The sequence below is a fragment of the Phodopus roborovskii genome, unplaced genomic scaffold, assembly GCF_943737965.1.
Source record: "Phodopus roborovskii unplaced genomic scaffold, PHOROB, whole genome shotgun sequence".
NCBI lineage: Eukaryota > Metazoa > Chordata > Mammalia > Rodentia > Cricetidae > Phodopus > Phodopus roborovskii.
This window is the reverse complement of record NW_026126546.1, coordinates 9,454,790-9,472,270: the sequence shown is the minus strand read 5'-3', so window position 1 is coordinate 9,472,270 and position 17,481 is coordinate 9,454,790. Positions and strand designations below refer to the sequence as shown.

Below are 17,481 nucleotides of genomic sequence, written 5' to 3'. Positions count from 1 at the left end.
CCCATTCCCAAATAATCCCACAGAGATGGAGTCTTATAAATGCCTGGCCTCAGCTTGGCTTGTTTCTAAGCCAGCTTTTCTTAACTTAAATTATCCCATCGACCTTTTGCCTCTGGGCTTCTCCCTTTTTTTACTTCTGTGTATCTTTCTTTACTCTTACACCGTGGCTAGCTGGGTGGCTGGCCCCTGACCTCCTCACTCTGTCTTGCTCCCCATTTTCTTCCCAGATTTCTCCCCATTAACCCTCTCTGTTTGCCAGCCCCGCCTAGCCCAGCCTTTCTTCTGCCTGGCTACTGGCCATTTAACTCTTTATTAGACCATTAGGTGTTTCAACAGGCAAAGAATCACAGCTTCACAGAGTTACATAAATGCTGCATAAACAAAAGCAACACATCTTTACGTCATTAAACAAATGTTCCAGAGCATAAACAAAATCATAGTATATTGCAAAGGCTCACAGATCACTAGAGACATATTGGTCCCAGAAGACAACAGGCTAAGGGTACAGGGAGCAAAGCAGGAAGTGTGGTTGGGATTTGCAGAAGGGAACTAGAATATTTGGGAAGGCCTGCAGCTGCAATCCTTTGTATTGCCTGGTAGAACAAGGTGACAGTCACATTTAACCTGGACAGCTTCTTTGGTGCATTGATAAGAGGTTATCATTCATTGTCTTATTTGCAGTAGATGCACTGTATAGAAAAAAGAATACATACAGACAGACACACATTTAGAAAGACAGACGCACACAAACACATATATGCCTCTGCATCACCTTTTCCAGGGCAGGCTTCTGCCTCCTTAGTTATGTTCAGCCATGTGTTTACTAGAAAACACGTGTTTGTTGGATACTTTGGATATATTGCAAGTGAATGCTAAGGCGTCCCCTTCTTCTATTGTGGAGCTGACATAAGCAAATGGCATCTGGCTGCTCTGTAGACTTCCTGGGAACAAGGGGTCTGACCTCGTGGCTCTGGCACCAGGATAGACCCCACTTATGTGCCTGTCCTGGGCTGTCTGTTCACTTTGGCTCCATCTCATCCTGTCCAGGTGGTGACCATGCCAGAGTACCTGCGGAAGCGATTCGGAGGCAAGCGGATCCAGATCTACCTTTCCGTTCTGTCTTTGTTGCTTTACATTTTTACCAAGATCTCAGTGAGTGCATTACCAGGGGTGGGGCGGGAGGGGCGCAGCGGGGCAGGGGCGGGGTGGGGCGGGGCGGGGCGGGGGGGGGGGGGAGGGAAGGCTGGCCATTGGTTTCCTTCCTTTTCTCACTATCACATATGCTGTTCCACCAAGAAGCAAAAAGTGTTCCCTGTACACAAATTTTAGAACACATCCTTGCTGTGTTTGATGAACTACTGCAGACTGCTTGCCTTTAACAATAGCAACACCTTGCCATTCTTGGTTCATTTATTCCCTTCTAATTTTTTCAACAGTTTATAAATCAAATCCTAGAGTTCATAGTATTTTATTCTCATTTTTTTTTCAATTATTCAGCATACACCTTTAATTTTTGGAACCAACAACTAACCATTATGCTTTTACAAATCTAATAAAAACTTAAAAAAAAAGTGATTTAAAAATTCAGATAATTTAGTGTTCGGCATGTCTAAAATTTCTTGCTTATCCCAAAGTGTTTTCATAGGGTTAGGACACATTGAACTGATTGTTCCTCAAAGAAAAATATTTCTAAAAGTGTTTCCCTCTTACATTATCTACTCTGGTCTGGCCAACATGCAAAGACTGAAAAAAATTAGATTGTTTGTCTTCTTGTTCAAGAATAAAACTTCTTTATAATGTTCTGGACTCTAGGCCCTTACCAAGTGCATAGTTTGTAAGCATTTATCTTTTGCTTTCTGGACAGCTTCCTTTGATTCATAAAGGCTTTACATTTTGACAGAATGGTCTATTTCATATTTGTTCCTCGTGCTTTTGGTGATATTTCTTAGACTTTGCTGTAAAATTCAAGAGAATGAAGATTTATTTCCATGGTTTCTATTAATAGTTAAATAAAATTGTGTGTGTGTGTGTGTGTGTGTGTGTGTGTGTGTGTACTGCATGCACACATGGAGGCCAGAAATCGTTGTTTAATGTCTTTTTCCTATTGCTTTCCACCTCATTTGTTTGAGAACTCACCATTCGGCTAAACTGGCTTGCTACCGAGTCCCTGGGATCTGCCTATCTCTAACCCCTGTGTTTGCGGTTATAAACACATGCCATGTCTACCTTTCACCTGGGGCCTAGGGATTTTAATTAAGGTTCTTGTGTACGCATAACAAGCATTTTATTTGCCGAACCCCCTCCCAGCCTTTCTCCTTGGAGTGTTACCTTCTGTTTTCCTGGATTTGATCTACGTTGGGCTAAGTTGTATATGCAAGGCAGGGTCCACACATTCTTTTGTGTGCGGACACTCAATCTTCCCAGCACTGTTGGTCGAAGACACCACTGTTTCCCATGAGTGGTTTTGAGCCTGCCGTCACTGATGTGGGCGAGAGGACTTTGTCACCCACTGCACACCACTTCCTGACACATACTATGACATGTGACATGTGACATGTGACACATGTCCTCAGCTGGTGACAGCCTGATTGTTGCCTCCTCGTCCTCCTTCCCTCTCCAGGGCTAGTTTTTAGTGACAAGATGAAAAACCTGGACTTTTCAGTCCTTATTTCACCAGAGACCCGTGTGCAGAGCCTTGACTGCGGATTTTAGGGGTGCTGAAGCGGTCAGGACAGGCTGAGGAGAGCAGAGAGGATGTAAGCAGGAGGGTTGGGGCCACCTTAGAAGGGGCAGGACGCTAAGAAGGATCTGCGTCTTATTTAGCTGTGAGAGTGAGAGTGGCGCATAGGACAGGGAACACAGCTTTCCTTTTTGCAGGTCAGCGCTGACGCTGGTGAAAGTCTGTTGGCTGCAGTTGCCATGGGAGGGTACTCTTTGCCCTTAGGCCTGTATTGGGGCGGTCACGTAAACAAACTAGTGCCAGGGCTTTTGTCCCCTCCTTACTGCCTCACCTGCTTTCCAGGTTACTGATTAAACCCCCTTGACTTGAAAGCCCCCAGGTAGTCAAGGACCAGCCCCTTGCAGCCCAGCGGGAACAAAGGAGCATGTTCTCCAGCAGTTGGCAGGGGAATTGTACACAGTTGCAGGCTGCTTCTGTGTGTGATTTCTGAGGCTCCTGGCTGGAGGTCCTGGCCAATGTCATACTTATTTCGAGATCCCAAAGATGTCTTGAAACCTGCACATGAAGATGCCTTAGCTCTAGTTCCCACTGGAGATTTTACCCACTGCCTCTGGTTCTCATCAGTGGACTTCAGGGCTGGGATGTGCATTTTACTTCCAAACCATGAAAGGGGAAACCAAGTCCAAGAGATGTCAGGTAACTTTATCAAAAGCCAGTCAGCTAGGGCTGGGAAGACGGCTCAATGAATAATAGCACGTAAGCCTAATGGCTTGCGTTCCATCCCCAGGACCCACATAAAAAGCCAGATGCAGCAGAGTGCATCTGTAATCCCAGCCCAGGCGTAGTGAAGTGAACAGCACAACCGACTGCAGCTTGTGAGCCTGCTAGCCCGAAGTAGCTGTCCAGAGAAACAAACGGGAGATCCTGCCTTTGTAAGTCAGATGGTGAGGACCAACTTGGAACGTTTCCCTCTGATTTCCATGTGTGAGTGCATGCACACCGGCATGCACACATGTGCACACACACACCTGCTATAAAGACACGCAGCCCTCCAGCACTGTGATTTAAAACTGTCTAGGCTCAAAGCTTGCAGTCTCACAATTCTGCCCTTTGTTCAGGTGAGATAAAGCCAGAGAATGATGGAAAGGGATAGTGTGTCTCATCCCGAGTCCTAAGCACAGGATGGACGTTTGCAGGTGTACAGACTGCATAGAGAGGAGAAGAGTTTTGTGATGCTCAGCAGGAACAGAACTGGAATATGTCCTCTGCCATATAAATCTCACATTCTTCTGTAGAGATAGGGTCAGAACCCATACCCCAGGGAAGTGAAGTGGTCTTATAATGTATACTGTAACCAAATGGTTAGAAGAAGGCTCTATAGACGGACTGTGTAGAAGAAGCATCTATTTCAGAGTGGGTGCTTCAGATGATGGAGAAGGAAGGGTGCATACACAGAAACACAAGAAATTGTCCTTATAAATGTGGTTGGCTTTAGGTTCATTTTGTATCACATGGTAACACTTTTAGAAAAATTACAGCTACACCTGTTGAGAGCCTGACATTCAGGAACACAGCATTCATAGATACAAACCACAGTGGTAAGGATTTATATTAAATAAAGATTAACCAGTGGTGTGTGTGTGTGTGTGTGCGCGCACGCACATGTGCATTCCTGCACAAATGGTTTGTGAGACTCATATCTGGATAGGGAACACCTAGGGACAGGTAAGAGGGATTTGGGAGTGTGATTGGTAGAAGAAAACAAAGGGAATTACAGGTAGAGGTTAGCAGTGGCAAAACGCCTCAGTTGTGGCTGCCATCTTGTGATCATGTCTCTGTCACTCCATGGATTTTATTGGCTCAGTTGAACACCTGCCACATCAATATGCAAGAGGCATTTTGTTCTGTGAGATTTCCTGGCATGGGGTATCTCATTCAAATACATACAATCGGCTGAGATAAAGCTTCAGATTTTATGAATCACCTGACAACTGGATGTCCTGGTTTCTATTTTCCCGGAGCTGTTATCACAGATCATGACTGCAATAAACTTTTTACAGCATCCCTGCTGCACATTTTGGGTCTTTGGGTAAAGATAAGAGCTTTTGCTCTTGCTTAATGTTTGATGCTTATGACCTGGACCATTCACTTTGACAAATGGAAGGAGAAATTTGAGTAATGAGACTTCTCCATCTGAAACCTCATTGCCAGGGAGGACTTACTGGGTGCTCAGTGATATCTTAGGATCATAATGGGCAGGAGACACATGCACACACATATAGACACATGCACACACACACAGACACAGACACAGGCACACACACACAGACACGGCATACACATACAGACACAGCATACACACACAGACACAGGCACACACAGACACAGGCACACACATACAGACACAGACACACACACACACACACACACAGACACAGGCACACACATACAGACACACACACACACACAGACACAGGCACACACACAGACACAGCACACACATACAGACACAGGCACACACACACAGACATGGCACACACACGGACACAGGCACACACACAGACACAGGCACACACACATACAGACACAGGCACACACACGGACACAGGCACACATGTACACACACACGGACACAGGCACACACACAGACACAGGCACACACACACAGGTACACACACACACAGTCACACATACACACACGGACATAGGCACACATGCACACAGACACACACACACACGGACACAGGCACACACACATGGACACAGGCACACATGCACACACACACGGACACAGGCACACATGCACACACACACGGACACAGGCACACACACACACACACACGGACACAGGCACACATGCACACACACACGGACACAGGCACACAGACACACACACGGATACAGGCACACAGACACACACACAGGCACACACACAGACACAGGCACACACACACATGGACACAGGCACACACACACATGGACATAGGCACACACACACATACAGACACAGGCACACACACGGACACAGACACACATGTACACACACATGGACACAGGCACACACACAGACACAGGCACACACACACAGGCACACACACACATGGACACAGGCACACACACACATGGACATACACACACACACACACACAGACACAGGCACACACACACACACAGACACAGGCACACACACACACACACACACGGACACAGGCACACATGCACACAGACACAGAAATATACACCTGTTGTCTTCCCTCTCTTTAACTATTAAATTATGTTTTCTAATTTGTATCTCCACAATCACACTGCCAGAGAGGGTAGAGAGCTTTATTATTGATACCCATCTTTCAGCAAAGTATTTAAAAATCACAAAGGCAGACAAAAAGCCCTCACCAGTGCTCGGCTTTGACAGTGATGACTTTGAAATGTATATTTTCTTTAAAACATTTAAAATTTTTTAATTAGAAATGTTTTAAAAAGCTTCAAAACCCTTAGGTTTAACTCTAACAGTTCCAGTTTTGGGAATGGTCACACATACATGTGGCCTGCACTGTGTGTGTCCCATTTCCCACTCCAGGAGGTTATGTCTGCAGGGCTCCAGGTACCTAGTGACAAGCTGTTAGCTTGCTATGTGTGCGTGGCCTCCCAACATAAGGGTGTTCCTTTCTGTGCTATTTGTTTTGAAACTACACACACAGTATTTTATTATTTTCCTATTTTTTTCAAAAAGACTTTTCTCTCTGTAGAAAGTATTCCAGAAAAGTTATCATTTAGTTTTTGATACATTGCCTTAGATTTATTTTATTTTTAATTTTTGTTAAGATCTTTTCTTTTATCCCAGGCAGGGGTTATATAATCATTACAATATTTCTCCCTTCCCTTTTCTCCCTTTAAACACCCCCCCCAACATACCCACACTTGCTGTCTTTCAAATTTATGGCCTCTTCTTTCATTAATTGTTTGTATATATATATGTATATATACATATATACATATATATATGCATGTATATATATACACTCTCTCTATATATATATATACATATATATTCCTAAATATAACACACACAAACACACACACACACATTCCTAAGTATAACCTGCTCAGCCTGTACAATGTCACTACTGGGTACGTTTGCAGGACTGACCACTTAGTATTAACTAACTGATGTTCTCTTCCTTGGGGATGGCCGTTTCCTTAGTTACCTGTACTTCTTTGTGTAGGGTTGAGGCCTCATGGGCTCTCCTCTCTTCACTCTGGATAATACCTTGAACACATGTTGAAAAGGAGTAGGGATAGTGTACAGATTTTATTGTTGAAAATATGTTCCCTCTAGTCCTACATTCTCTGGAACTTTTATCATGAAGGCATGTAGTATTTTGTCAAGGTTTTTCCTTCCTCTATTGAGATGATCATGTGATTTCTCTCTTTAAGTCTATTTATGTGTCTTATTACTTATTTACTTGCATATGTTGAGTCATCTCTGCTATGAGTTCATCAATCCTATTTTGTCTAAGAAAACTATTTCCTTGATGTCATGCATCTCCTTTGGGTCTTACAATCTTTCTGTCTCCTCTTATACATAGTTCCCTGACCTCTAGGGGGAGGGATTTGATGGAGACATCTCCTTTAGGATTGAGTGTTCCAAGATCCCTTACTCTCCACACACTGTCCAGTTATGGGCCTCTGTATTAGTTCCTCTTACTGCAGAAGGAAGCCTCTCTGATGATGGCTGAGTGAGACACTGATCTATGAGTGTCTCAGAATGTTGTCAGAAGTCATTTTACTGCTACATTCCTTTAGCAAAACAGTAGTATTTGGTTTTCATCTAGGTCCATGGCCCATTTAGTCTCAGGTTTTTGGCAATCCATTTAGATTCGGGCATGGATTCCATCTCATGGAATGGGACTTAAATCCAGTCGGAGTGGTTGGTTACTCCCACAACTTTTATACCGCGGTTGTACCGGCATATCAGGCAAGCAGGGCACCGCTGTAGATTGGAGAGTTTGTAGCTGGGCTGGTGTTTTCCTTTCTCCTCTAGTAGAATACAGAGTGCCTTCAATACCACAAACACCCGTCAACAGGGGTGAAAGCTCTAGCTCAGTGGGATAGATGTGTTGTCGTCAGCGATAGGACCTTACTTACCATCAGTTGTAGGAGAGAAACCAATAGCCTTGACAACAGCCTGAGCTTTCTGGGAATTTCCATGGGCCCCTCTCTCTTTGGCCAACAACTCAATAAGCCGTAAGGCATTCCTGGCACTGGGGAGGTTTCACTTGGTTGAGACCCATGGTTAGTTGGGGCTTTGTCTCCCCCGTTGTTTGAGAACTCCATTTTTATTTCTTTCATATATGTATATATTTTAAGCAGCTTCTGTGTGGTAGGTTTCCATATGATCCTGCAAAGGACCCTTAGTGATAGCTGTCCCTTCCTGCATCCGCCCCTCCCCCAACCCACTTCTCCTCCCTGTTCCAGGGACCACATCTCTGTCTAATTCTATATTCTAGTTCCTCTTCCTTAGCAGATCCTCCCCCAACACCAGTTCCTTACTCTATATCTAACCCTTGTTCTATAGATAGTAGCATGCTCATTGACGGTTTGAAAGCTAACATCCACATATCAGGTACCATATTGTCATTTGGGGCCAGGGTTACCTCACTCAGAATAATTTCTTTCTCCATCTATTTTACCTGTGATTTTCATTATTCCCTTTTTAATTTAATAACTGCATATTATTCGGTTATATAAACACACCACTTTATCTTTATCCATCTGTTTTTTCTTTTATTGAAGATAGTTTTCCCCCATGTAATACACTGGTTACAGTCCCCCCCCCCCCACAGGACGCCTCTTCTCCACATCCTTTCCCTTCTGGTCCACACCCTTTCTGTCTCTCATGATAAAACAGGCACGTAAGAATAATAATATAATGCAATAAAGTAAAACAAAAGCAAACACACCAGAATAGGACAAAACAAACAAACAGAATGAAAAGATCCCAAGAAAAGGCACAAGAAACCAATATAGGCACAGAAACCACTTGTTCACACACTCGTGAACTCCGTAAGAACACAAAACTGGAAGCCATACTATACACGCAAAGTACCTGTAGGGAAAAAGTGACCGTATAAATAAAAATAAAAAGGATAAATTTTTTAAAAAGAGATATAGAAAAGAAAAAAGGCCCAGACATGGTAATCTCCAAAGATGCTGTTAAGTTCATTTTTTTGCTGGCCGTCTACAGCTAGGCACGCAGCCTACCCTTAGAGCCTGAAGAGAAGTTTGCTTTTCCCTGGGAGACAACTAAATTTTCATTTGTAAGTGGTTCTTGTATCTTCTTCAATTTCTTTAATTCGATGTCTTAAAGGGTTTTATCATAAAAGTCTTTCACTTGCTTGGTTAGAGTTACCCCAAGATATTTTATATTATTTGAGGCTATTGTGAAAGGTGGTGGTGTTTCCCTGATTTCTTTCTCAGACGATGTTGTGATCTGTGTATAGGACAGCTACTGATTTTTGTGTGTTAATTTTGTACCCAGCTACTTTGCTGAAAGCGTTTATCAACTGTAGAAATTTCTTGGTGGAATATATACTATCAGATCATCTGCAACTAAAGATACTGTGACTTCTTCCTTTCCAATTTGTGCATCCTTAATCTCATTGAGTTGTCTCACTGATCTAGCTAAGTCTACAAGTACTATACTGTAGTGTGGAGAGATCAACCTTTTCTTGTTCCTGAATTTAGTGCAATTGCTCTGAGTTTCTCTCCATTTGAGTTGATGTTGGCTTTTGGCGTGCTGTAAACTGCCTTTATTATGTAAAGCTATACCTCTTGTATCTCTATTCTCTACAGGACTTTTATCATGAAAGGCTAGGGAGTTTGTCAAAGGTCCTTTATTTGTCTAATAAGATCAACATGTAGTTTTTAATCTTTCAATGTATCTATCTGGTGGATTACATTTGTTGTTATCATATGTCAAACCATCCCTGCATCTCTGGGATGAAGCCTACTTGATTATGGTGGGTGATCTTTTTGATGCCTTCTTAGATTCAGTTAGCAACTATTTGAGTATTTTTGCATCTATATTCAGAAAGGAAAGTGGTCTATAATTCTCTTTTTTTGAGCCTTTATGTTGTTTAGGTATCAGAGCAACTATGACCTTATAAAAAGAATATGGCAATGTTCCTTCTATTTCTATTTTGTGAAATAGTTTTAGGAGTATTAGGGTTAACTTCGTTGAAGTCTGGTAAAATTCTATACAAAAATTGTCATCTGTCCCTGGGCTGTTTGAGGGTGGTAGGCTTTTAAATACTGCTTTTTTTTTTTTTTTTTTACTTCACTAGATATTACAGATCTGTTTAAATTGTTTATCTGGTCTCGATTTAAATTTGGTAGGTGGTACATATTGAGAAAATTATCCATTTCTTTTGGATTTTCCAATTTGGTGGAGAACAGATGTTTAAAGTATCTTATCATGATTCTCTGGATTTCCTTAGTGTCTGTTGTTATGTCACCCTTTACATCTCTAATTTTGTTAATTCGGATCTTCCCTCTCCTCCCTTTAGTTAATTTGAGTAAGTTTTGTCAATCTTATTGACTTTATCAAAGGACCAACTTCTTGTTTCATTGATTCTTTGTCTTGTTTTGTTTTTTTTAAAAAATCTCTTTTATTGATTTTTGGCTCTGAGTTGGGTCATATCTTGCCTTTACTCCTTTTGGATGTAATTTCTTCTTTTTGTTTTAGAGCTTTCAGGTATGCTATTAAGTTTTTATTATGAGATGTCTGGGCACTTAAGACTATGAACTTGTCTCTTAGAATTGCGTTCATTGTTTTCCATAAGTTTGGGCATGTTGTGTTTTCATTTTCATCCAATCCTAGAAAGTCTTTCATTTCTGTCCTGACCCTTTTTTCATTCAGTAGTGAGTTGTCTGTGTCCATAAGTGTGTAAACAATCTGTTGTTTGTTGTTGTTGACATCCAGTTGTAATCTGTGGTGGTCTGATAGAATGCAGGGTGTTATTTTGATTTTCTTGAATCTGTTAAGACTTGCTTTGTGCCTGAGAATGTGGTCAAATTTGGACAAAGTTCCTTGAGCTGCTGAGAAGAAGGTATGTTCTTTGGTATTTGGGTGAAGTGTTGTGTAAATATATGCTAGGTCCATTTGGTTTATGATGTCAGCTAGTGTTGACATTTCTCTGTTTTGGGTTTATCTGGATGACTTGTCTGTTGGTGAGAGTGGTGTATTAAAGTTATTCGCTATCACTGTTTGATGGGTAATATGTGATTTCAGATGTAGTAGTGTTTATGAACTTGGGTGCCCTTGAATTTGGTGCTTGATGTTAAGAATTATAGCATCCTCTTGGTGGATTTTTCTTTGATGAGTATATAGTGTCTTTTCCTATCTCACTAGTTTTTTTTAAGTCTATTTTGTCAGATAATAAATGACCACACCAGCTTGCTCCTTAGGTCCATTTGCTTGGAGTATATTTTTCTATTGGTTGCAGCAGAAGGTTGGATCATGTTAGTTTGTGTCCTTTTATTGGGGAATTGAGACCATTGATATTGAGAGTTAGCAATGAGCAGTGTTTTTTGATCACTGTTATTTTGTTGTTACAGTGGGAATTTTTCTCCCCTTCTTTTAATTTGCTGGTCTGATATTTATTTCCTGTGTTTTCTTGGGTGTGTTTAGCTTCTTCAGGTTGAAGTTTTCCTTCCAGTGCCTCTGTAGAGCTAGTTTGTAGATAGATACTGCTTAGATTTGGTGTTAATCATGAAACATTTTCTCCATCTGTTGTGATTGTGTTGAGGTGACAGAAGGTGAATGGAGTTGAGGTGGAGGAGGTGAATGGAGTTGAGGTGGGAAGAGGTGAATGGAGTTGAAGTAGGAAGAGGTGAATGGAGTTGAGGTGGGAAGAGGTGAATGGAGTTGAGGTAGGAAGAGGTGAATGGAGTTGAGGTGGGAAGAGGTGAATGGAGTTGAGGTGGGAAGAGGTGAATGGAGTTGAGGCGGAGGAGGGGCACCTGTAAGCAGGTTGTTACTGGGCTGAAGATGAGAATGGCTGCTGGGGATCCTAGGTAGAGAGTGTTCCTAGGCATCAGCAGCTAATACAAAGAGATGCAGTAAGGGATTGCAGTGGTTTTTCTTGTGTTTTAATAATCGTGGCTTCATATTTTTTCTGCAGTCTTAAGGCTGTGCTCATTCCTCCCTCAGCCTAAAAATTTTCTTCTGCGTTTTCCTTAGATTTGGTTTGTTGGGTATAAAATTTTTTATGTTGTGGAAAACTTTTCTTTCTCCTTCAATCATGGCAGATAGTTTTGTTGGGCATAATATTTTAGGTTGGCATAATACTCTTTTAGGACTTGGAGTGCATTTCTCCAGGCTCTTCTGACTTTAAACTTTCCAATGGGAATTCAGCTGTTGTCTTGATGGATTTCCCTTATATGTTATTTGAATTTTTTCCTTGCCCCTTTGAATACACTATCTTTGTTCTATGACTTAGTGTTTTAACTATGCTATGCTATGCTGTGGATCTTCTTTTCTGGCCTTGTATATTTGGTGTTCTCTGTGCTTCCTACATCCAAAAGGGTGTGTCTTTCCTTAGTTTGGGGGGAGTTTTCTTCTAGGATCTTAATGAAGATCTATTTGGTCTATGCCATTGCCTTGGATTCTTCCCCATGTATACCTATAATTTGAAGGTTTTTTTGTTTTGGTTTTTTTCATGGTATCTTGCTTATTTGGGGTAGGTCCTCTATTTTATCTTCAAGACCTAATATTCTGTCTTCTGCTTGACCCATTCTACTGGTAAGCCTTTTCTTTGAGGTTTCTAGTTGAGGTACTGGATTTCCAATTCCATCTCCACATTTCACCTTCAGTGTTCAGGGCTTCCACCTCTTTGTTGGATGATGTTCTCACATCCTGGGTTGTCTTTACCATTTCCATCAGCCTTACCTTCATGTTCTCTTGGGCATCAACCAGGTGTTTATTCTCCTTCATTTCATTGAACTGAGTCTTTGTGTCTTCTTTAAACTCCTTGAATTATTTGATGAAGTTATGATTGTGCCTTTAAATTCTGTGTCCCAGGGTTCATCTAAGTAACTCTCACTGGTGAACCTTTCTACAGGAATGGTTGGTAGTTTTTTTTTGTTTGTTTGTTTGTTTTGTTTTTTGTTTTTTGTTTTTGTTTTTGTTTTTAGGATTTTCCAAGACAGGGTTTCTCTGTCTAGCTTTGTAGACCAGGCTGGCCTCGAACTCACAGAGATCCGCCTGCCTCTGCCTCCCGAGTGCTGGGATTAAAGGCATGCACCACCACTGCCAGCTAGGATTGGTTGTATTTTTGCGATGACATCTGGTGTATGGACTTCTTTTATTAGTCCTAAGTCTGTATGGACAAAGCAGGTTGGACAAAAGAGAGCACATGCCTGCAGGTTAGGCCTAGAGGTAGCAGATGGCTTGAATGGAAGGTCAGGTAGACAGAGGGAGCTGGGCTGCTAGTCAGGTTAGGCTGGTCCATGGTTGGTGTGTGTATATAGATCTGGCTGGAAAGGTTGGATATGGCATTCGAAGGTGACTTTCAGAATAAGTAGGGAGGTATTGGCAGAAGCCTCAAGATCATTTATGGTGCAGTCAACAAAGGCTAGAGCTGGCAGCGCACTGGATGTTGGATCCAGGCTAGATCTGGTGGGTTCAGAACTAGTTGTGATGGGGAGGTCAGGGAAACCCTCTGGGATAGACCTGGTTGGCTGGAGGAGCTGGATGCGATGCAGAAGGGACTTGTAGTTAGTGGCAGGTAGGACAGGTACTCGTGGAAGCTTGGTTATTGGTTTTTGTGTAGGTGGGGTTGGCCAGAATAGGCCAGGGTACCAGATATGATTCCCATGCTAGATCTGGCAGGCTTGGGGGGCAGCATGGATAGCCTTTTTATACATTTTGAATTAAATAAAACCATATTACTTTCCTCTTCCATTTCTTCTTCCAATGTCTCCCAAGTCCTCTTTCTCCAACCCCTCCATAACACCCCACTCTCATACTGATAGCCTTTAAAAATTATTACTGCCATATGTATATACATATATATGTATATATATACATATACATATATATATATGTGTGTGTGTTTATCTGTATAATGGATACACAAACAAGACAGGCACAATGCCAGGATCAAAACAGAATACTAACACAGAAGGGAATATGTCCTATTCCTAGACAAAGAACTACAGGCAACTGCTGACAAAGAGGAACTCAATCCTAGGGATGATGGTGATGATGATGATAGCCATAATAAGCCTAGCTGTTTGTTCAATACAAAGTGATCAGCCCTGAAACCATGGCCAGAGAAGCATCAATACTTTTTAAGTACAAGAATATTGATTAAGTCATTTAATAAACTAAGTGCACAGCTTTTGGAAAAAGTAAAAATTTCTATAATGAGCATATATTTTGAAAGTGTTTTTTTTTTTTTAGACTTTTAAGTAGTCATCTTTCCCAAAAAAATCTTGAGGTTTTATAAATTTTGTATATAATAAGCCAGATGTTTGCTGATCTTGTTACTGCTAGGCAGATATCTCAAAGAAAAGGCAAAAGGAATTCAAGGTGGACATATTTCAGGTAAAATGCCAGAAACATCTCAACAAAGTAAAAAAATTAATCATTTGAGAACTCGATTCTTTACTTAGCTAGTTCCTTTTATTTTTTTATATTGCCAACACATTCTCGATATCACTGAAAGTCTCAGAACACTTCCCTTTCATCAATATAACCCCAAAATTCCGGATCTAGGCGGGATAGCATGTTCCCTCTCCTACCTTTTCTTGAGGTGGCTCGTGGGTTGTGGCAAACAAATGAAATCTCTCAGTGCTCTATGTTGAATTTTACACTTTGTGAGTCTCTGACTGCATTCTTCTTCCCCCAGTCCCCAGGAAATTGGAGTTTTGTGGAGTAGACAGCATTTCCTTTGAAGATATTCCTCCTGGAAAGGAAAGTTCCATGCCAGGTGTGGTTCGTCAATGCTGTTGGAGGCATGTTAGGAACCAGAACGGGACTTTGAAATTCATTATGTCTTCTTTGTGTATTATTAGTCATTGTTTGAAGCGGTGCACATTCTTCAGATGGAACGTTTTGTCTATTTAATACCGTCTTTTCTATTTCTAATTCTTTCTTTGCCTCCAAGGCTTCTGCTTTTCAATTCCTGAAGAGTTCCCCTCCTCTGAGCCTTTGCAGATCGCTGTCGTTTATCTTAGCGGGATTCTCCTTCCTTTCTTCTCTCTCTATGCAAACTCAACTTTTCAACGTCTATGAACTTTTCCGGATTGGTTTGTAAAAGGTGCCATTCTTATTTTGCGGTCTCTACCATTTCCTTCAGTATTTAGCTTGAATCCAGCAGCGAGGTCACATGACTCTGCAAATGGTTGGCTGGCTGTTTCAGTTCAGAATTTTCAATCTTTTTCTGTCATTGCCTTTTCGGGGTTCACCCTTTGTCGCTGAAGTTTTAGTTTTCATCTTGTAATACCGTAAGATTTTGAAACTTCTTTGGCAGCTGGTACTTTACACATTAACTCACGATCTCCTTCCACTAAGAGGCAGAAATGAGAAAACGTCAATACTTTTTGAGTATCAAAATAACACATGCCCGGGGCAGCCTTTCCCTCAGGAAGAGGGAAAGGCAGCCCCAGGGAAACAGGAAATTGAGGCAGGTAAGAACTGAAAGCGAATCCTGAGCCCTCTGGCTAAGGAGGGAATCCTCCACTGCAATCGTATAGCTATGGTGTTCTTAGCAGGAACACTGTGTTTTTGGAGTCCCAAAGATAGAGTTCATTCAAGAAGGAGTTTTTAATTAGGTTTTTTGTTTTTCTTGTTGTTCTGTTTTAGTTCAGCACAAAAGAGAGCTGAGTCCAATTGTATTGGATTCCTTTTGCAGATTCCTAAATGTATTCTATCTTGTGCAATAAAAAACCAAAACAGCAACAAACCTTACATGTTCCGTGGAGGAGTCTAATTTTGGTACCTGCAAATCAAAAGATTTACCAAGATTGATGGTAATGGTGTTCTTCCTGGCAGCCCAGTATTTTGGTGCCCTCTGCTGGTATATATTAGCAACTGCATACCTTCCTGTCAGGTAGCTGTAGTAGAGGCAGAGAAGAAAGCCTGGAAGGACTGTATAAAGAACACAACGAATTCAGCAGTGATGAGGGGACAAGTCCCCTGAAAGTCACACCAGCCAATGTAGACAGAAGCACCAGTAGCATTCAGGAGGCCCTTGGTGTTCTGGATGAACACCTTTCGGGCTAGGCAGGTAAAATTAAAATCTTGCTGAAGAAGTAGGGGTTGGGTTTCCACACTCACAGATCTGAAAACACTCAGACTTGCTTTTGGGGACAGAGATTATAAACTCGTGCACACTGATGTGTAAGAGCCTGGAGCTATGGCTGAGAGCAGCAGTTGGTGGTGGATGCTGATTGTGTGTGTGTGTGTGTGTGTGTGTGTGTGTGTGTGTGTAGTTAAATGTTTGTGAAGGATCTTGTCCCATGATCCTCAGCTGGGTATTCATGGCATATGGCACATATTAAAGGTGAAGGGATGTTGTGTGGCATAGTAGACACTTTCAATTTGTTTAATCTAGCGATACACACACACACACACACACACACACATCACAGAGTCCTTTTTCTTGTGGACTGTTTTAACTACTATCATGAATGAAATGGCCCCTGTGACCAGATGACCTCTCTCACTTCAGCCCATGCCTCGCTACTCTCCTTCTAGGCAGACATCTTCTCTGGAGCTATATTCATCAATCTAGCCTTGGGCCTGGATATATACTTGGCCATCTTCATCCTACTGGCAATCACCGCCCTTTATACAATCACAGGTGAGTCCATTCAAGAGAATTGGCAGCTCAAGCCTGGTTTAGGGTTAGGCACTTGCGAAGGATGAAGGAGGCTGTTTTCTTAGTCTCCCGAGGGCAACCTTTCACAGGTGCTCCCCGAGAGCTTAGCCCTGAAGGTTGTGGGGCAGTGTGGCTAGGCTAGGACAATTAGAGGTATGCCAGGTTTAAGAAAATAAATAAGTGAAGCGGAGCATGGAAGCAGGAATGGGCGTGGTGTGGCTCAGAAGCAAGGCGAGCCAGCAGGTACCGGAAGAGGGGGTCAGGTGCTGACTGCGAAGTAGCGGGGGAGAGAGAGGGGATGCAAAGCCGCAAAGCATGCTGGTATAAACAGGTACAGGTCCTTGGGAGGCTTGGATTTAATGTGGCTAGATTGGGAACCATTTTGAAGTAGGAGAAAGGTATACAAAGAGGTTTCAGTAAGATCTGAGGATGGTAGAGACACGTGTTCTTTGCAGGAATGAAGGGGAAGGGTCAACAGGGGACTTGATGCTCCATGGAGCTCTTATATCCGAGGATGAGAAGTTAACACATTTATCTGTCCCTGACATGCGTGCGCACGCACACACACACACACACACACACACACACACACACGAGAGAGAGAGAGAGAGAGAGAGAGAGAGAGAGAGAGAGCGCCCTAGGGCCCATCTCTAACATTACAGAGCAAGCATTCTTTTTTTGTTATTCTTTTCTGTTATTTAATTTTTTTTCATTTTACATACCTTCTTCAGTTTCTCCTCCTTCCCCTACTCCTGCCCTCCCACTCCCCCATTCTATTACCCCTCCCCCATCCACTTCTCAGAAAGGTTAAGGTCTCCCATGGAGAGTCAACAAAGTCTGGGACACCAAGTTGAGGCAGGACCAAGCCCCTCCCCTCTGCATCAAGGCTAAGCAAGGCACCCACCATAGAGAATG

General features: G+C 42.3%; 1 protein-coding gene across 1 annotated transcript in view; it reads left to right on the top strand.

Annotated features, from left to right (window-relative positions):
• Slc5a1 (solute carrier family 5 member 1) overlaps positions 1-17,481 on the top strand; it is a 69,063-nt gene that overhangs the window by 28,825 nt on the left and 22,757 nt on the right. Inside the window, exons 5-6 of the mRNA XM_051200301.1 lie at positions 1,048-1,152; positions 16,443-16,548. Coding sequence (XP_051056258.1) covers positions 1,048-1,152; positions 16,443-16,548 — 211 coding nt within the window. The remainder of the gene's footprint in view (positions 1-1,047; positions 1,153-16,442; positions 16,549-17,481) is intronic.